General features: G+C 46.1%; 1 protein-coding gene and 1 pseudogene across 1 annotated transcript in view; both read right to left on the bottom strand.

Moving 5' to 3' along the window:
- The window catches only part of SRGAP3 (SLIT-ROBO Rho GTPase activating protein 3), a 326327-nt gene that overhangs the window by 45833 nt on the left and 259155 nt on the right, over window positions 1-21339 (bottom strand). Inside the window, exons 13-17 of the mRNA XM_034997259.1 lie at window positions 18648-18776; window positions 17130-17351; window positions 15708-15809; window positions 13058-13255; window positions 4615-4699 (exon numbers count right to left, since the gene is read on the bottom strand). Coding sequence (XP_034853150.1) covers window positions 4615-4699; window positions 13058-13255; window positions 15708-15809; window positions 17130-17351; window positions 18648-18776 — 736 coding nt within the window. The remainder of the gene's footprint in view (window positions 1-4614; window positions 4700-13057; window positions 13256-15707; window positions 15810-17129; window positions 17352-18647; window positions 18777-21339) is intronic.
- On the bottom strand, window positions 7418-8634 carry LOC118005365 (annotated as a pseudogene).

The raw sequence follows: 21339 nt of genomic DNA, 5'->3' as shown, positions 1-21339 counted from the left end.
AAAAATGGAATCATGCTATCTTGTGCATTTGGCTTCTTTCACTTAGCATACGCTTTTGGGGTTCACCCACACAGCACGATTCAGTACTTCATTCCTGTTATGGTGCAGCAGAGAACGTCTAGGCCAGGGTTGTCCAATAGAAATGTAATGGAAGCCACAATTTCTAGCAGCCGTGTTACAAAAAGTGAAGAGAAATAAGTGAGATTAATTTTAATAACATATTGTGTTTAACTTAATACATGAAAAATATAATTTCAAAGTATATCAATATAAAAATTCATAAAATATTATATGTATATTTTTTCTATTAACTCAGAAATCAAAAATTTTCTACCCTTTACCTTCTGAGACCTGTTGGGATTTTTAAAAATATATTGTATAGTCAGTGGTTCAGTCATTTTCAGAAGGTCAGACTGTCTGGTCCTTGTGGGACACTGGCTCTGTAATGTGCTATTAAATCTTGGGCTGAAAAGGTTATGTCCCATCCCTTTTATAGACAATGCACTATTCATTCTTGAGGGGCTACAGTAAATTGAAAAGCCACCCGTATCTTGGGTATAAACCCTGGAGCTTACAGACTACTCGGAGCAGTAAAAAGGTCAGAGATCTAAAACTCAGAAACAATGATAAACTAAGAATCCTCTGGCCAATAAAACAGCATAGCAACAGCCAAGGGCATATACGGGTGTGTTCTTGTTCCCAAGACGTGCCAGTGACATTTACAACAAGGAATGCCAATTTGCAGGACACCTAGAAGGATTTTGACTTGTGTGTGTGGGATCAATCATGTTAAAAAAAATTTGCTTCTAAGTGAGTGCTTCTGTTTCCTCTAACTTGTGGCTTTGAGCTATGCTGTCAAAAGAGTACTTGAGAGAAATGGATTACATGATACACTTCATTAAAAAAACAACAACCTTGTATCTTCTCAATCAAAATATTCTGCTTGGCCCCGTATTTCTCACCTGTTTCCAAAATTTTCAGAGTGTCCCTCCCAATACAAAATAGCCCTCTGAGAACATAAAAAGGCCACTGATGCAGGTGTAACCTTACCCCAGCCCACTCTTGGAAGAGCTTTCTACTGGATGGAAGAGTTAGTATGTGCAGGTAGAGGTGAATCATCCGCTGACACTCCAAAGGACGAAGGAGCTGAGATTTTGAGCCTGCTCTGGCCTGTGCAATTTTTTCATGCCCCCGTTGCCCAGTGGGCAAGAACTTGACCCATCTAAGTCAGTGCACGTCTTCCCCTTTCACCCAGTGCCCTAAGAATCCACATGTACCTGTATCAGGCAGCAGGGATACAAAAGCGACTCAAGATTTGGTCTCAGCTGCCGTTCTTTTAGTAATTTGGTAATTCATTAACTTTAGAGATAACAATGTACCAGTGTTCATTACTTATGACAAATACACCATATTCACTGATGTCAATAACAGGAAATACTGGACGTGGAGTGTATGGGGACTAACTGTACTATCTTGCAACCTTTCCATGAATCTAACACTATTCTAAAACAAAGTCTATTCTATTTTATGTATTTATTTTTACAGATTTTGTTTGTTTGTTTGTTTATGAGCGAGTGAGAAAGAGAGAGTGCGGGGGAAGGAGCAGAGGGCGGGGGAGAGACAGAATCCCAAGCAGACTCCACTTTGAGTGTGGATCCCGACGCTGGACTCGATCTCACAATCCTGAGATCATGTCCTGAGCTGAAACCAAGAGTCAGATGCTCAACCGACTACGCTACACAGGCATCCCTAAAACAAAGTCTATTTTTTTTTTTAAATGCAAAACCTCTCCAGAATTGACCAGTCTAACAAGGCCCATAGCAGTTTTCAAAAGAAGCACAGTGGGGCTTTTCTACAGCTGGGTTATTAGGGAACAGGACTCTGGAGATTCTTTTCAATGGCTCTTTCTTAGCGACGCTTATACTTCAGAAGCTGCATTTTCCTGCAGTTTTTCATTGCTATTCAGCCTAAAACTCAGAAGGAGTACTGGTAAATCACATCTCAAAGCAAGGTGTAGCTTGGGATCATGACCTGAGCCAAAGGCAGACGCTTAACCGACTGAGCCACCCAGGCACCCTGGGATCTTATTTTTAAAAAGAAAATCTGGTTTTCTAAATCCAGGGCACCTGATTTTGAAAATACAAGTAGCCACCAACGCGCATGGACCTGCCTTTTGGTGCATGGCTCTGAGAAACAGGCCCCGGGGGGCCATAAAACAAATCCTCCTCTTCAATGCTAGTTGTGGGAACTGCCCCTGTCCCCATCTGAGCTCCTCTCTAGGACTTTCTGCCTCTTCCCTTTCCCTCCATTCTCGTTGCTTTGGTGCCCTCTTCGCTGCCCTACTCCTCTGCAGTCCCACTCACCTGGCCCAATGTGGCAATGTCAGGGATGGGCAAAATGGAGTGGGGTGTCAGGGAAAATGAAGAAAGAGCTCATTGCAACTCACTCCTCCCCACCCTCACCCCCAGTCAATGAGTTTTGACAAATGTATATACCCGTGTCCAACCAGTACCCAAATCAGGATACAGGACATTTCCATCACTCCCAGAAATTCCCCAGCTAGAAGTCACAAAACTGATCTCTGCTAATAGAAGGCAGATCAGTGGTTGCTTGGGGCAGAGGAGGAAGAATTAACTGCAAAGGGATACAGAGGAGCTTTTGGGGTGACAGAAATGTTCTAAATCGTGATCTGGGTGTATGTTTTTTAAAACTGATCTCTACGCAAAATAGGTAGATTTTATTGCATGGAAGTTACATGTCAATAAAGCCGATTGAAAAAATTCTACTGATACTAGTTTTAAAACCCTGGTTTTTCCTCCAAGCTCTAGTTATTCATCTTTCTTGAAGCCTTTCTGGCTCTTCTGGGCCCATGGTGATCCCTTCCTCTCCTGGCTCAGACCCTCAGAGTCTATCCTGTTCATCTGGCAATTCAACCAGTGTTTCTGTGTGACTTAATGTTACTGCTTTTAATTTTTTATGAATTTGTGAACTGTCTCCTCACTAGATTATAAGAGCCTTGGGGCTGGGAAATGGTTTAATTTCTCACTGTTTCCTCTAAAGCATGGGGCTCACAAATGCCAAGCATCTGCAGATTCCAGCTACCCATTTGACTGGTGCTGACTGCACAGCATCAGGGAACACCTGGGTGGCCAGGGCACAGCCACTAGAATGTGCACCCCTCTGGAGAAGAGAGTGATCCAGTGGGGGGCAAGGACACGTTGTGGGTGGCAAACCCCCAACGGCCAATGAGCGCCAGCCCCATGCCCCACTCTGACTCTCATCTGTCACGCTCCTCCTTCCCTGAAAAACTCAGGTGATCTCTAGGCCTGCTTCAAGCTGTCATATTGGGATCTCCTGGCATCATCACCTTGGAAATTCCCTTCATCTCTCCCATGTTGGTCTCCTATTTCCTGGACCCCATGCCTTTTTTCCTTTAGGTAGAACACATCGTTCAGCCAATTGCCCTTGCCAACAGAATACAAGAATATATCTGGATGTGGGGCTCCAAGCAGCATCTAGCAACTTCAGAAACCCTAGGTCAGCTCCTCCCCTCAGAGAGGAGCCACACATCAGTTTCCAGGGCTACCAGGATTTGCTGCAAACCATCCCTGACCTTGGGGCCTAGTTATGTCCTAAGGACTTTTCCATGCAACATTCATTTAGTGACCATTAACTGAGTGCGTTCTGTGACTAGGTACTCTTCTGGGCACTGGAGATAAAGGGGTGGACTAAATAAATAAGGAAGTCCCTACTCCAATTGAAGATATGATACTGTTGGGGTGGGGGTGTGACCAAAGATAATAAGCAAATGAACAAATAATAAATAGGATAGTGATGAGTGAGATGAAGAAAATCAGAGAGAGTGTTGGGACAGAGGTGGTGATTTCTTGAGGTTGGGTGACAAGGAGAGTCTCCACTAAGGAAGTGACATCTGAAGGATAAGGAGCCACCCATACTGAGATCTGGGGTAAGGGCATTCCAGGCAAAGAGAACAGCAGATGCAAAGGCCCTGGGGCAGGAATAAGCTCGGTGAGTTTTGAAGGGCAGAAAGGAGCTTAGTGGGGCTGGAGCACAGTAAAGGAGTACAGAATGATAAATGAGCTCAGGGAAATAGGCAGAGGGCAAACAATGTGAGGCCTCATGTACCGTGAGAGCACTGGGATTTTATTCCAACTGGCACTGGAAGACTTTCTGTAGTTTTAAGCCTACTCCCCACATCCCTCAAGGACCAAACTTTGCCTTCCATATATGGAGTTTTCTTTTTTGGACCAAGCCTCCTGGCCAGGCACTCCCCTAGTATTCCTGGCAAATAGCGTCTGCTGACAAGCATCCGTGCGGACCTCTGTGCTCCTGGATTCCCACTCCCTTCCTACTGGGGACCCCTTTCATCACTTTGCCTTGGACCCTCCCCCAGAACCTAAACTAACACTTCTGGTTTCCCCGTGTTTTCTGCAGCCAGACTAGACCCCTATCGGCATCTGTACCAGCCTGCCCCATCCTGCCCGCTGGCTCTGGCACCAGGCCTCATTCTACCAAGAGCCCCAAGTGCAACAGCTCAAGGGGCCACAACAAAACAGGCACTCCTCACAGGCCTCTGCCCCCCAACCAACTCACCTTCACCCAGGGTCTGCTTGAGCAAGTCATGCTTGGCCTGTAGCTTAGTGATGAGGTTACTGCCGTTCACATATTCTTTAAATTTCTGTAAGACACAAGGCACATGGGCATTACAGACTGCAGGGCCAAGTCACAAGGTCTCCACCCCTGGAACCAATCTCTGGGCACCGGGGAGGTCGAAGGGAGATGGCACCGCCCTCCAGGACCCCAGCATGGGGAAAAGAGGGGCCTCTGACTTGCCCCTCTGCTCTTCTCCATCAGACCCCAGCTCTACCGAACAAGCTGTCCCGGCCTACGCATTTCAGGCCAGTTTGGGGAACACAAAGAAAGCTCGGGGGCAATGTGAGTGATGAAAGGCGCTTTGTCAGGTGAGGACTGCAGCGGGGAGGGGGTGGGCTAGCAGACAGCTTCTTTAGTTCTCAGGCTCTGCTGTGCTTCTGGGCCACGAGCAATAAAAATAGGAACCGTCTCTGGAAGCACTCAGCTAAGGCGAGAGCACTTTATCAGATCCATCACAGAGGAACCTCCTAACGAGTCTTTCTCTCATCTGGCCCCACTCGGAAGGAGGAGGGGCTTTGCAGGCCCCTAAAGACATTCCTGTTAAAATAACGTGAACTGCATTGGGGGACAAAATTTCCTTCTTTTTACAGAGGAGACAGGTGAGGCTGGTACAGGGAACTGATTTGCCCAGGGTCCCTGGGGCCCCAAGGCTGCCTCTCCTTCAGGGGTCTTGTCAAGCACAATGCACGTCAGAGCAGAACAGACGGACAGGGGCCACCAGAACAGAAACACATCTACCTGCGCCCAAATCCAGTTGGGCCTCGGCCACCCCTCTCCCTACACAAGTACTGGCTTTCCTTGGCCCACCCTGTATCACCCAAACCCAGGCCCAGAAACCCCTCTGCTGGGGTGTGTCTTTGCCAGACTGTGAGCCACTGTTGGCGGGGTCTACACCCAGTTGGTTTTCGGCCCCCCAGTGCCTACCGCTGTGCCTGGCATAGAGCCAGTGCTGAGAAACTTCGTGGGGGTTGACACAGAAGAGAGGGAAGAGACAACAAGCTAATAAAGAAAGTAAAATACACAATTGGTCAGCTGCTGGTGAATGCTGTGGATAAAAACTAGGCAGGGATGGGGCAGACCTCACGGCAGAGTTGCCCTGTGAACCCAAGCCGGAAGGAGGGGAGGGAGGGGCTGTGTGGGGACACACCAGCACATGGGGGATGGAGCGTTCTCAGCAGAAGGAACGGCAATTGCAAATACCCTGAAAATGAAGGCATAGGGTGGTATGATTGCCCCAGAGCTGCCAGCTAGTTTCTCACAAAGAAATCCATTTTATCCCCAGCCAGAAGGCTCAGAAAGGGGTGCAGAGGAGCAAACAAGTGAACCACAGCGGCTTGGGACCACCTCAATACAACCTGTAAAGGAGCATCTGGAAGGCAGTTGTAGGGTAAAGGCCCATGGGGTGGGGGCTGACATGTGCTCAGATAAGACAGGGGTCACCCCACCCTGGCCCCAACTTGGCAGGTTTCTGGAACAGTGGGGCTGGCAGGAGATGGTGGTGTCCTCTCTCCTCAGCCAGAGTCCCTAGTTCCTAGGACCTTGTTTTCTGGTTACTAAGATCCACTCCCCCTTGTACCTGTAGAGCACTCAGCAGTTTTCAGGCTTGTACCTTTGGTCTGCATCACAAACCTGGATAGCAAAGGTGGGGGGCATCATCATTCCCATTCTAGCCAGAAGGAGACAGAAGCTCAGAGCTGTGGCCACTTAGTGTGGCACCTTGAGCAGAGGACCCCCTGCCTCCTGACAGCAGCATTTCTCCAAGTGTGATGCAGGCCAGTGGCTTCCTCCCCGGCTGGCTAGCAGATTCCTGCTCAAGAAGACTGTGAGTCGAACCCTTAATTTTACACCTGAAGAAGACACCATGGAGGCTAGACGTGTTCAAATTTCCAGGGCCTACCTCGGGGCAGGTGGTATATTGGGAACCTACATTTTAACAAGCTTTCTACATGATTCGAATGCATACTTCAGTGTGATAACTGCTCTCCCTCCCCCAGGCTCTTTTAGATGCTTCCAGTATTGACACCCTCTACTCTTATCCCATGTTTAAAAATTCATCACAAGAAGCAGAGCTGAGTTTTGAGCAGGTATTTTCTCCATCATGCCCTGCTGCCCCTGGCAGTTGAAGCTCGAATCCCAAACACAGAATGCACACCTTGGTGGGTTATTCACTGGTTAGTGGAAACTATACCCCAGGACTCTGGGGCCCATGAACTCTGCCTACTTTTTCCAAGCTTCATCTGGGCTTCAGATGTGACTCATGATGGAAAGAATGCCATCAGATTGTACTGATGTTTGCATTAAAAGGAGTATTATGTCCTCAAAAATGCCTAAGATAATGTCACAACATCAGGTCATGAAGTGTACTCACCAACCAGGTTAATAGAGTAAATATTAAAATTAAAATATAACATCCATGACCCTTAATCATGAACATCGGTGAATTCTGTCTTTTAAGTTCAAGCATGCAGACCCCATTCTCTGCTTCTACCACCCAGATTTCTTTGTTTCTGCTGCCAAAGGGAATTAATATTCATACACACTCTTTACTTAATCTTTGTAACCCATAAAATTCTCTTTGTACACACAGTAGGTCCTCAGTGGAAGTGCTGAAGCCCAGAAACTGGCATGGGCTGACTCACTAAGACCAGCTTCATTTTCTTTCTTGAAAACAACAAAGTCAAACAGTGATGCTTGAGGAAATGCTATCCGTGTTTTTTTGTTTTTTGTTTTTTGTTTTGGCTGGGTACAGTATACTTTATTGATGGTATATGACAAGGTAGGGGTCCCCAAGCCCCTCCCCTTCTTCACGGGGTCTGGGATGGAAACGGAGGAGGTTGAGAGATTCTCAGTGTTTTGAGGAATAAGTTGGGGCAGGGACTCCCCAGCAGCTGAGGGCCTCTCTCTTCCTCTTGCTCTCGCTGGGGCTGGTGGTCCAGGGGGCTCTTACTCCTTGGAGGTCATGTGGACCGTAAGGTCCACCACCCGGTTGCTGTAGCCGAATTCATTGTCATACCAGGAAATGAGATTGACAAAGCGGTCGTTGAGAGCAATGCCAGCCCCGGCATCGAAGGTGGAGGAGTGGGTGTTGTTGTTAAAGTCGCAGGAGACAACCTCGTCCTCAGTGTACCCCAGGATGCCCTTGAGGGGGCCCTATGACACCTGCTTCACCACCTTCTTGATGTCGTCATATTTGGCAGCTTTCTCCAGGCGGCAGGTCAGATCCATGATGGACACTTTGGGGGTGGGGACACAGAAGGCCATGCCAGTGAGCTTCCCATTCAGCTCAGGGATGACCTTGCCCACAGCCTTGGCAGCGCCAGTGGAAGCAGGGATGATGTTCTGGGCAGCCCCTCAGCCGTCGCGCCACAGCTTCCCAGAGGGGCCATCCACGGTCTTCTGGGTGGCAGTGATGACGTGGACAGTGGTCAGGAGTCCCTCCATGATGCTGAAGTTGTCATGGATGACCTTGGCCAGAGAGGCCAAGCAGTTGGTGGTGCAGGAGGCATTGCTGACAATCTTGAGAGTGTTGTCATACTTCTCATGGTTCACACCCATAACGAACATGGGGGCATCGGCAGAGGGAGCAGAGATGATGACCCTCTTGGCCCCGCCCTTCAAGTGAGCCCCAGCTTTCTCCATGGTGGTGAAGACCCCAGTGGACTCCACAACATACTCAGCACCAGCATCACCCCATTTGATGTTGGCGGGATCTCGCTCCTGGAAGATGGAGATGGACTTTCCATTGATGACAAGCTTCCCGTTCTCAGCCTTGACTGTGCTGTGGAATTTGCCATGGGTGGAATCATACTGGAACATGTAGACCATGTAGTTGAGGCCAATGAAGGGGTCACTGATGGCAACAATATCCACTTTGCCAGAGTTAAAAGCAGCCCTGGTGACCAGGTGCCCAATACGGCCAAATTCGTTCACTGTGACCTTCACCATCGTGTCTCGGGGATGTGGCTGGCACTGCACCAGAAGATGCGGCTATCTGTCGAAGGGGGAGGAGCAGAGAGCCGCTATCCATGTTTTTAACAAGGGATTCAACAAGGCCTATCACAAGGTGGAGCTGGGTGTCAGAACTGGGTGGGTTTGTGACTATTTGAATGACCACAAGCTAAAAGTGCTGATTAGTGGATCAACATCAGCCATGGCATGTTTTAAACAACTCCGTCTTTGGCCTGGGCCCCAGCATACCCCCTGGTTTTTTTATTTGACAAACTTTAAGGTGTGAAAGCCATACTCACTGACTCTGCAGACAACACAAGGTCTGAAGACACAGCACATATGTTGAACAACCGGAACAAGATCTTGACAGTATGGAGCCATGAACTAAATCCATCAAGAGGGGATCTAATTGGTACCAACCCAAGACATCACCTTTAGGAGGAAGGTAGCCTGGTTTAATGACAGTACGTAGGGAATAGAGACTTAACTGATATTGACTTAAAATATATATATATATTAAACATATGTATATTTATATATCTATATAATCTTAGTTATAATAGAGTATTATGAATAATTACATGCCAACAAAATGAACAAGCTAGAAGAAATAGATAAATTCCTAGACATATATAACCTCCCAAAACTGAATCAGAAAGAAATAGAAAATTTAACAGACTGATCACCAGCAATGAAACTGAATCAGTCAAAAAACTCCCAACAAACAAAAGTCCAGGAGCAGATGGCTTCACAGGTGAATTCTACCAAACATTTAAAGAAGAGTTAATACCTGTTCTTCTCAAATTATCCCAAAAAGTAGAAGAGGAAGGAAAGCTTCCAGATTCATTCTATGATACCAAAATCAGATAAAGACACTACCAAAAGAGAACTACAAGCCACTATCAATGATGAACAGAGATGCGAAAATTCTCAACAAAATACTAGCAAACCAAATCCAACCATTCATTAAAAAAAATCATTCACCACAATCAAGTAGGACTTATTCCTGGGCTGCAAGAATGGGTCAATATTCACAAATCAATCAACATGATACATCACATCAATAGGAGAAAGGATAAAAACATAGATGCAGAAAAAGCATTTGACAAAGCACAACATCCAATCATGATCAAAACCCTCACCAAAGTAAGTTTAGAGGGAATATACCTCAACATACTGAAGGCCATATATGAAAAACCCACAGTTAATATCCTACTCAACAGTGAAAAACAGAGCTTTTCCCGTAAGATCAAGAACAAGATAAGGATGTCCACTCTCACCACTTTTATTCAACATAGTACTGGAAGTCCTAGTTACAGCAATTAGACAACAAAAAGAAATAAAAGGTGTCCAACTGTTAAGGAAGAAATAAAATTTTCACTATTTGCAGATGACATGATACTGTATATAGAAAACCCTAAAGCCTCCACCAAAAAACTACTAGAACTGATCAATGAAATCAGTAAGGACACAGGATACAAAATCAATATACATATATCTGTTGCATTCCTATACACTAATAATGAAGTAGCAGAAAGAAAAATTAAGAACACAATCCCATTTACAATTGCAAAATAAAATACTTAGGAATAAATTTAACCAAGGAGGTGAAAGCCATAAAACCATACTCTGAAAACCATAAAACACTGACGAAAGAACTGAAGACAATACAAACAAAGGGAAAGATATTCCATGCTCATAGATTGGAAGAATTAATACGGTTAAAATGTCCACACTATTCAAAGCAATCTACAGATTTAATGTAATCCCTATCAAAGTACCAACAGTATTTTTCACAGAACTAAAACAAATAATCTTAAAATTTGTATAGAACCACTAAAGGCCCCAAATAATTTGCCAAAGTAATCTTGAAAAAGAAGAACAAAACTACAGATATCATAACTCCAGATTTCAAGATACACTATAAAGCTATAGTAATCAAAATTGTATGGTACTGGCACCAAAACAGACATATAGATCAATGGAACAGAATAGAGAGCCCAGAAATAAACCCACAATTATATGTTCAATTAATCTACAATAAAGGAGACAATATATAATGGGAAAAAGTCTCTTCAACAAATAGTGCTGGGAAAACTGGACAGCTACATGCAAAAGAATCAAACTGGACCACTTTCTTACACCATGCACAAAAATAAACTCAAAATGGATTAAGGACCTAAATGTAAGACTTGAAACCATAAAAATCCTAGAAGAGAGCACAGGTAGTAATATCTCTAACAACAGCTGTAGCAACATTTTTCTTGGTGTGTCTCCTAAGACAAGGGAAACAAAAGCAAAAAGAAACTATTGGGACTACATCAAAATGAAAAGCTTCTGCAGAGCAAAGGCAACAATCAATAAAACTAAAAGATAAAAGGTCAGTATCCAAAATATATAAAGAACTACAACTCAACATCAAAAAACAAATAATCCAGTTAAAAAACGAGAAGACATAAGCAGACATTTCTCCAAAGAAGGCATCCAGATGGCTGAGAGACACATGAAAAATGCTCAATATCACTCATGCAAATTGAAACTACAATGAGCTATCACTTCACACCTGTCAGAATGGCTAAAATAAAAAACATAAGAAACAACAAGTGTTGGCAAGGATGTGGAAAAAAACCCTCGTGCATTGATGGTGGGAATGCAAACTGGTACAGCCTCTGTGAAAGACAGTATGGAGGTTCCTCAAAAAATTAAAAATAGAACCACCATATGATCCAGTAATTCTACTACTGAGTATTTAGCCAAAAAATACAAAAACACTAATTCGAAAAGACATATGCACTCCTATGTTTATTGCAGCCTTATTTACAATAGCCAAATTATGGAAGCAGCCCAAATGTCCACTAATGATGAGTGGATAAAGAGGATGTGGTATATATATATGTACATACGCACACATATACATGTATATGTATATATACACACACATACATATACATACAATGGAATATTACATAGCCGTAAAAAAAGGAATGAAATCCTGCCATTTGTACAACATGGGTGGATCTAAAGAGTATAATGCTAAGTGAAATAAATCAGAGAAAGACAAATACCATATGATTTCACTCATATGTGGAATTTAAGAAACAAAACAAATGAACAAAGGGGAAAAAAAGAGACAAGCAAAAAACCACTCTTAACTACAGAGAACAAACAGATGGTTACCAGAGGGGAGGTGGCAGGGGGATGGGGTGGGGTGGGGATGGGTGAAACAGATAAAGGGGATTAAGAGCACACTTATCTTGATAAGCACTGAGTAATGTATAGAATTGTTGAATCGCTATATTGTACACCTGAAACTAATCTAACACTGCATGTTAACTATTTTGGAATTAAACTTTTTAAAATAAAATAAAAACAAAACAAAAAGAATATGATTTTAGGACATATGAAAAGCATTAGGGCAGAAGGAGGTGGAAGGTTAGCTCTATCCTGTGCTGGTCAGACCGCTGCTGACTTTAGAACAGGCATCAACAAAAGGAACATGTTTGGCAAAGAGTCTAGGGCGCTGAGGCCACTCAAAATGAAAGCTAATGAGGCAGGATTTATAAAACCAGGTATGGTTAGCCTGGAGACATGAAAACCCAGCTCCCGACAAGCAAGCCAGAGACTGTCTTGTGGAATCAGTCTCTCTGGGTTGCCCCAGAGAATAGGATCAAGATCAATGACCAGAAATCCTAGTGAAGCAGATTTTTGAAGATAACAGAGATGAGGGAAGACATTATAATATCTACAGCCAGCCAGAGGCCAAAACAAAAGGGTTATTTGGGGAAGGAGGGAAATTTTCATCCTGGGGCTATTCAAGCAGAGACTGGATGACTTCTTGGTAGGAATATGAGTGAATGAGATCAAGCATCAGATAGAAGATTTGAGGTCCCTTACAACCCCCAAATTCTATGTTCACTAAACACATGTTGAACTAAAGCCCCAAGGCCCCTTATCCTTGGTCTTCCTTGCCCCAACCGAATAGAATGTAAGTGATCTGGGATTTTACATGAAGGGCTTACAACTCACCAGCAATTTGCACAGATCCCCCAGGGCATGGTTTCCAAAGCCCACACCCCAACTTAAGACACCTCAACATGACAACCATACACTAAACTTTAGGGCTGTTACCTGGGGCTTCCCCCAGGCTCCATTTGCCATTTTCCTCACACCTTACTGAACACAACTCTGGTTTTTTCCTAGGTTAGCTGTAATAACCATTAATCCAGGATCAATGCTGATGCTCCCCACTGGTAATTCACTTTTTTGCATTTTACAAAGCCAAGCCAGACACCTTAATTTGAGAAGCATGTTGGGAACGTTTTAGCTCTCACTGATTCACATGGTGTTGCTGGCTCCCACTAGCTTGGGCTGCTCCCCAAAAGTCACTGCCAGCAGGTCAGCAGACAGTGGGTTCTGGGTCCAAGACGCCACTTACTGTAAAATAAAACATTTCTGTTTCCTGCTGGTTGGCTCTCCTTTTGGCAATGTTGATCTTGCTCATGTAGGTCTCGGAGGCAGCCGACTTCACAGACTCTGTAGATCGACTATGCTGGAAGGCATCAGAGACATCGAAGTCCTCCACGGTCAGCATGTCCTGCAAGGTCTGCATGGTGGCATCCAGGGTTTTCCTAACCTGGAGAAACACAGCACGTCAACAAAAACCCTTCTACCTCGGAACACCTTTGACCCCTCAAAGTCCCTTTGCCCACTTTATTTCTTCCATGTAAAGCCTACAGGAGGTGGGCAGGACAAAGACGATCATTCCCATTATACTGATGTGAAAAGTAAGGCCAGGGAGCTGGCTGGGGTGAGAACCCACGTTGCCCAATCTAAAGTCATTTTATTGGATTGCTTCTGCTGAGGAGAACCTTGGAGAATGTTGTGATGAACAAGGAACCTGGGTTTCTAGGTTTGTTTCTCTTTTCCTGATTATATGGCCCCAAACTAGCTCCTTCTATGGGGAGGCAGGTCTCTTGAAGAGGGATGACATTAGAAATACTCTCAGGGCTCATCCAGAGAGAAGAGGGGACAAAGTCTAGACAGGATGAGGGGCCATCCTCAGTGGACAGGCTCTCTGGCTACGCGCCCCTGACTTATCAAAAGGCTGACTGAGAAAAGAGAATGAGGAAGACACATGCTGAGCCAGTCCTCCAGGACTCCAACTTCTCTCCTGGAGTCAAGTGGGACCCACAGAAGGCTACACATGCAGAGCACACGAGCCCTGACCTCGCAACATCCCTTCACTGACTTGTGCCCTATACTTTGATGGAGGGTCACTCCAAAAACAGTGACGGGGGAGACTGTGTCTACAATCGTTGTTAAATTGTTGTCACCCGAAGTCTTTCTTGTCATTCAGATCTCAACTGAAATGTCACCTCCTGGTGACATCAGAGCTCCCTGACTACTGTTCCTGACTTAGCGGGCATCACTGTTCGATATTGTGTGTACCCATTCATTTGTCGGTTTGTTTGCTTTTGTGTTTATATCTGTCTATCTTTCCTCACTAGAATATAATCTCCATGAGAGGAGGTACCATGGTGTCTTGTTCATTCACTTTACTCTGCATCTAGCACAGTGTTTGGAGCATAGTATGTGCTTAATAAATACTTGAATAAATACCGGTTGAATGAATACTCGTTGAATGTATAAATGAATGGATCAGTTCTTTCTAAGATAGCCTAACAGAAGTTCAGGTACAAAATTGAGCATTTCCATAGCTATACATGGCCCATACAGAGGAACATTTGCTTCATTTTCTCTGGGGCCCTGATTTCCAATTTAAACCCCATCAACATTGATTTGCATATACTGTTCCATGTAAACAACTGAAAATGCTTCAGGGGAGGATGTAGAACACAAATAAATACAGAAAACACTTTCTTCATCTCCTTTCTCTCCTCAGGTGTGCAACATAAATATATAATTCGTTTCTGTATAACCTCCCCCCAGGGGCAGCTTTGATTCGTTATCATCCCGCGTGACAATCTGTCTCATGTCTATCCTAGCTCTGTCCTTTGTGGAGACACAGAGCAAACCAGCCCTCTCTGACCAGGACAGCCCTCTTGAGATGTGAAAACAGGGACCATGACTCCCCACCTCCAGCTGTGATTGCACTCCTCAGTGATAAACCTGACCAAGATTTTAGGTGACATTCCCCGCATCCTGGTGTCCTTTCTCCAGGGGCCTCCAGCTGGTCGACACCCTCCCCGCATGGAGGCATCCAGGCCGGAATAGGATGTTTCCCATCTGGACTCCTCAGTCCACATCAAAGTAGAACTACCGCAGCTGGTGTTTCCATTTGTACACTCCCAGTGGTGATGCTGTGTCCCCAGCTCCATGGGAGGCGCGCTGGCCATGATAAGACAGATGTTCCTTGGAGCTCACAATCCATGACACGTTTAGTGTGCCCTGGCTTATTTCATTGTGTCATTTAAAATACATGCAACTATCTTTGATAATAAAAATAACACAAACTCAACGCAGATACTAGATAAAGCATAAGAAGAAAACAGAAATCACCTGTAATTCTTCTACCCAGATATAACCACAATGAACATTTCAAAGTATTTCCTTCCAGGCTTTTTTCTTGTGAATAAACACAGACACATAGGATCCTACTCTAGTTTAACATCCTTAGGATAATACTGAACACAGAGTTCTACTTTTTGTTTTTCTTTAACATCTGTGAGCATCCCCCCACGCCACTGAAGATTCTTGGTGGGCCCAGTTTTAATGGTCATGTAATAATCCATCCTTTTTTTAAGATTTATTTATTTTAGAGAGAGGGGCAGAGAGAGTGAGAGTGGGGGAGGGGGAGAGGGAGTGGGGGAGAGAATCTTAAGCAGGCTCCACACCTAGCGCGGAGCCCGACGTAGGGCTCCATCTCATGACCCATGAGATCATGATCTGAGCTGAAATCAAGAGTCGGATGCTTAACTGACTGAGCCACCCAGGCACTACCCCCCCGTCGTGTAATAATCTATCTTACAGATGAACCCTAATTTCTTATGCGTTCCATGGCCAGGGTTCCAGCACAGCCAGGCCTTCGTCAGGAAATCCCCTGCAGGGCAGAGGGGCCCACTCACCTCCTCGTTCTCTATCTTGAGAGTGGCCAGTCTGGACTGCAGCTGGTGGTACCGCATGAGCAATTCCGTCTGGACGGGCTGCTGAGCACTGACCTGGCAGACCTGCGAAAGGACAGCCACCACCTGTGGTTGCCCGGGGCTCTTAACCACCCGGGTAGAGCCACAGCCGGGGCCACACTGACGCCCCTACCAATGGCAGAGGAGACAGGCTTGGAAAGGTGAAGTGACCTGCCCAACATCACAGAGCTTCCATCTGGCAACACCAGACAGGAACTGGGGCTCTTCCTCCTCCAAGGGCCACCCTCTCACACTGCAAGTTGTGGCCTCTCTGTCATGGCCTTCTAGATGTGCGCAGCCCTTGAGGGTTTACCAAGAGCCTTAATGTAATCTCATTAAGTGAGACTAGCTCATTTCAAGGCAGGAATTTGTGGTAAAGCAAGAGCCGGACAGACGCCAATGAGAAGCACGGTGAATGGAAACGTTCAGTGGAGCCCTCCGATGCCCCAGCAGGAAGGTGCTTCAGTGAGGCAGAGCACTCTCAGGGGGAGCGGGAGCAGAAGGTGGACACAAATACTGTTCCCCCTGCACCCACTCCACCCAGGGCTCTGCTACTACCCTGTGGGCTGGGCCATCTGGCGTGACTCAGGGGAGATCATAAGGGAGAACAGGGCTCTGTGATTGACTGTCATTTACCACTAACTAGGCAGTCACCAGTGGTGACTTTGAGTCCAGAATTTTCAGGTCCAGATGATGGACCAAAGGGCTGGACGCAACGGCTGAGGGATGGGCCAGAGGCTGTGGGGAGGCCCCGCAGAAGGCCTCTCTTTTGCAAATGAAGAAAGTGGGGAGGGATGCAAAGGAAAAGTTCAAGGAGCTTTTTGCATGAGGGCCTCTGTACAATTGGAGGAACCAGTGCGGCCAGTAACAAGTGCCTTCCCCCAGGTACTTATTTATCTATTCCAGAACACGGCAAGGAGCTGAGGGGCACAAACACTGAAGGGAGCGCAGTTGGAGACACGCCTCCTGGACTGGAGGACAGGCAGTGCCCCGGCAAGGCTGCCGGCCAGAGTGACTGAGGTGAGGCCCAGCTTCCCGTGATCCGAGGTCACCCGATGGAAGACAGGGAGATGCCTGTGTGGCGATGTGGGACTCTCTTGGGGTCTACACATAACTGGGAAGGATCTGAGGGAGAGCAGAGGTCCTGCACTCCTGCAGGCAAGATACTTCAGCCAGCAAAGTCAGGATATTAGCGGTAAACACCTAAGCTGGGCAGCCCCTGGACTGAGAACTTGACCTCAGGCCTCTGAGAGAAATGTCCCGTATGTGAACAGGAGCTGGTGTCACCCTCCCACTGATGTTCTGGGAGCCCCTGGGAGAAGAGGCAGAAGCAGCCTCCAGCATGGGCTCCTGGGAGAAACCTACCTCATCCCCCATGTGGGGCTGGAACTCAAACTTGAGCGGGGGACAGAAGACCTGGTTGCACATGTCCATGACTGTGTGCTTGTCACTTCGGGAATCCAGGTTGTCCACCGCATTCTCGATGACATCCAGCCCCTCGTGGCGAGAGGTCTCCAGGTTGTACTCAGCCGAGAGGTAGGTCCGGAAGGTGCGGGCCAGGCTGGCATGAAAGCCCAGATCACAGCACTTGGAGAGAGGCACACAACAGAAGGGTGCAGGTAAGGGCTGTTACATGGAGGTGGGGGCCGCCGGCATTCCCTTTCCCATCACGGTGACTTAAGATGACCTCCCTTTCCACAGTCAAATCTTTCATCCCGAAGGCCCTTGTACACTCTGGACTCCTACTGCACAAATCACCCAAAGCTTTCAGAGGGAGCTGCGGAGTGTGATTTGGGCAGCAGCAGAACTTCTCTTAGCTCCCCAAAGTCATCACATTCTTTCTCATCTCTAGCCCTTCACATATGTATTCCCTCTGCCTGGAACACAGTTTCAGTTTAGAGGTCACTTCCTCCAGGAAGTCTTCCGTGATGTTCTCCCCACTCAGAGTTTATGCCAGGCATCCCTCCTCTGGGGGTCCACATCTCCCTCCACCTCCCTCACTGGGACACCTGCCATTTGGCTTTGCAGCTGCCTATTAATGTGTCAGGGTTAGGCACCGCAAGCTCCATGAGGACAGACCCACAAGTTCTTGTCCATTGCAGTGGCTCAAGGGCTAGTAGATGTTCAAGAAAAATGTGGTAAATGAAGAAAGGAGAGGACTGGAAAGAGTGAAAAGTTTTGAGAAAGAGGAGGGGTCTGGCCTCAGGCATGGGAAGGTACAGGCAGGGCTGAGCAGCTCCCTCTCCTGGGGATGGTGGCAATGGGTCCCTTCTGCAGCCTTGGAAAAGCGGTGACCCTCTGACTTCCTGACAGAGGAACAGGATCCATCCACCAGTACGGAACCTTTCCTGAGCATCTGCGGGCCAGACCCCTGTCTGCGTGGGATGGGCAGGACACAGGAAGCAGCCCCGGCACTGACACAGATGATGCGGAAGCTCTTCATGATGATGCCACTCGTGATGTTCTTTCTCCAACCCAGCTGCCCCTCCAGCAAAAGCTAGACAGCTGCTACTCAGGAGTCAGTGTTCCACTCTTCGTTGGCTAAAACTGCCTGATTACTCCCATGATAATAACCCCTAAACCTACACACATCTACACCACCCTGGGAAACGGTGTGCGATCACCCCTGTACCCCCAAACCCAGCAAAGGGCCTGGGGCAGAGAAGGGTACTTGGAAAGGGCAGGTGGAATAGAGGCCTGCCTGACCCAACCACGTGGGGGCTGCCAGAGGCCCACTCCCACCCATAGGCATAGAAACCAGGAGGTGATACTCATCTCCCAGGCCCCAAATGCCCATTACCCTGCCCCGGGCTCAAGGGACATGCACATCGGCTTCAGACAAGGGCCGGCCCGGGACTAGTCCCGGACTCCCCAGGTGCTCACGTCGATTAGGTCGGAGACATCGTGGATGTAGTATTTGCTGATAGCTGCATTGGTGGCTGCCAGATTCAGCAAGTAGTCGTTCCGGGCCTTTGTGCATTTCAGCTTGTTCTCAGAATACTTGGCCTGCCTCTGGAAGGAGAACAGAGTAGAGGTGAGAGCTGAGGCATTGACCTGGTTCTCGTCCCTCTCTCAAACCCTCTTCCTTCCGGCTCCGCGTTGCCCAGCCTCCCCTGCCCTTCCCTTAAGAGGCCAAGTTCACCCCTGCCTCTAGGCCTTCAGACTCGTTCCGTCTGCCTGGCAAGCCATCCTTCCAAGTCCCTACATGGCCTGCTTCATCACATCCTTCAGGTCCTTACCCAAGGTCATGTGGTCAGAGCGGCCTCTTGTCTGGAAGCGAGGCTTCAGCGTTCACACTGCCCCTCCCCCTGCATTCCCTTGCCCTGCTCTATTATTTTCATTTATTCAGTCTTTGTTCAATTTTTAGTGATTATTCTCATTTTAATTTACTTTTTGAAAGACTATATTTTTAGAGCAGTTTTAGGTTCACAGCAAATTTGAGAGGAAGATACAGAGATTTCCCATACACTCCCATGCTAGCCTCCCCTGTTATCAATATCCCCCACCAGAGGGTGTATTTGTTACAACTGATAAACCTACAGTGACACATCATAGTCACTCAGAGTCCATAGTTTACATTAGGGCTCACCCTTAGTGTTTTATATTCTATGGGTTTAGGCAAATGTATAATGATGTATATATCCATCATTATAATATCAAACAGGGTAGTTTCCCTGCCCTACAAATACTCTGTGCTCCATCTATCCATCCTTCCTTGACACCTAAGCCCCTGGTAACCACTGATCTTTTCCCTGTCTCCATAGTTTTGCCTTTTCCAGAATGTCATCCAGTTGGAATCATACAGTATGTGGCCTTTTCAGATTGGCTTCTTTCACTTAGTAATATGTACTTAAGGCTCTTCCATATCTTCTCAGGGCTTGCTAGCTCATTTCTTTTTAGCACTGAATAACATCCCATTGTCTGGATGTACCACAGTTTACTTATCCATTCACCTGCTGAAGGACATCTTGGTTGCTCTATTTTTCTTCATAAGCATTGTTCACCACCTGAAATTCTATTTTTTACCTCTTTGTTGACTTGCTGGCTTTTGGTGTCCACCACTAGAAAGTAAGTTCTAGGAAGTCAGGGACTTGATCTGCCCTATTCATCACCGGGCCTGTAGCACCCAGAACTCTCTGCACAAAGTAGGCATTAAGCACTTTTCACTGGCTGCCTGGACATGAATGGTGGGAGAGGCAGAGTGGGCAGCTAGAGGTGCTAGTCTTGGCCAGGAACTGGATGGCCTCCCTGGGAAGCTGCTTCTATCCTGGGCCAGCCTGGGCAGGTAGAGGTAAAGAGAAAGTGGGTTGGAGAGTTGTCCACTTGCCCCTTTCAGGTGATGAGTCCCATTCCGGGCAGAAAAACAGCTCTCCTTAAAGAAACACCCCTTCACCTAGGCACTCTTAAATCTTCCTTATTCCAAGCAAAACTATGGAAATGGCCCCAGTGTCCACTGATGGATGAATGGATAAAGATGTGGTGTGCGTGTGTATATATATATATGTGTGTGTGTGTGTGTGTGTATAGATATATACACACAATGAAATATTATTCAGCTATAAAAAGAATGAAATCTTGCCACATGCAACAACATGGATGGACCTAGAGGGTATAATGCTAAGTGAAATAGTCAGAGAAAGACAAATACCATATGATTTCACTCATATGTGGAATTTAAGAAACAAAACAAACAAACAAAAAGAGACAAACAAAAAAAACACAACTCTATAGCAAACAAACTGGTGTTTACCAGAGGGGAGGTGGGTTGGGGGATGGGTGAAATAGGTGACGGGAATTAAGAGTACACTAATCATGATGAGCACTGAGTAATGTACAGAACTGTTGAATCATTATATTGTACATCTGAATCTAATATACTGAATGTTAACTATACTGGAATTAAATTTTTTAAAAATTTAAAATTTTTAAAAAAGCACCTTTTTTGTTCCAGATCAAGTTCTTCTAGCTATTTAGTAGAGATGCTTCCATGTCAACCTTTGAATTCTCTTCAGAGATCTCCTCTGACCTTTCCCCAGGGTCTGCCTAGTCTAGGAACCAGACTTCTCCTGGTAGTACAGTCCCATACGAGCCATGCACCCACCCCCTCACAGAGAGCTTTGATACTCCTTACCCATTTCCAGGGGGCTACAATGACGCCCCAGACCACTTTCAGCCCTACATGGATTCATAAAATTTTATACCTAGAAAGGATATTAAAGGTATCTTAGTTTAATTCACCCATTTTACAGATGAGAAAATGAAAACCAAAAAGATTTAGTAGCTTGAGGGCACGTGGCTGGCTCAGTTAGTAGAGCATGTGACTCTTAATGTCAGGGTCATGAGTTCGAGCCCCACGTTGGGTGTAGAGACTACTTTAAAAAAAAAAAAAAGTGGCTTGTCCAAAAGCCAAATGGATAATTAGCATATAACTCTGAACTAAATTAGTCTCCAGACCTCCCAGCAGGTGGTCTCTCTTCCCTTCTATTTATCCCCCATGTTGTAGTTCTGTAATTCCCTGCCTGCCTGTCTTATTTTTATTTATTTATTTATAGTATATTCACAGAGTTGTACAACA

Source organism: Mirounga leonina, unplaced genomic scaffold, assembly GCF_011800145.1.
Source record: "Mirounga leonina isolate KUSES-001 unplaced genomic scaffold, KU_Mleo_1.0 Mir_94, whole genome shotgun sequence".
Classification (NCBI taxonomy): domain Eukaryota; kingdom Metazoa; phylum Chordata; class Mammalia; order Carnivora; family Phocidae; genus Mirounga; species Mirounga leonina.
Note: the sequence above shows the minus strand (reverse complement) of the source record. Positions and strands in the feature narration are given on the sequence as shown.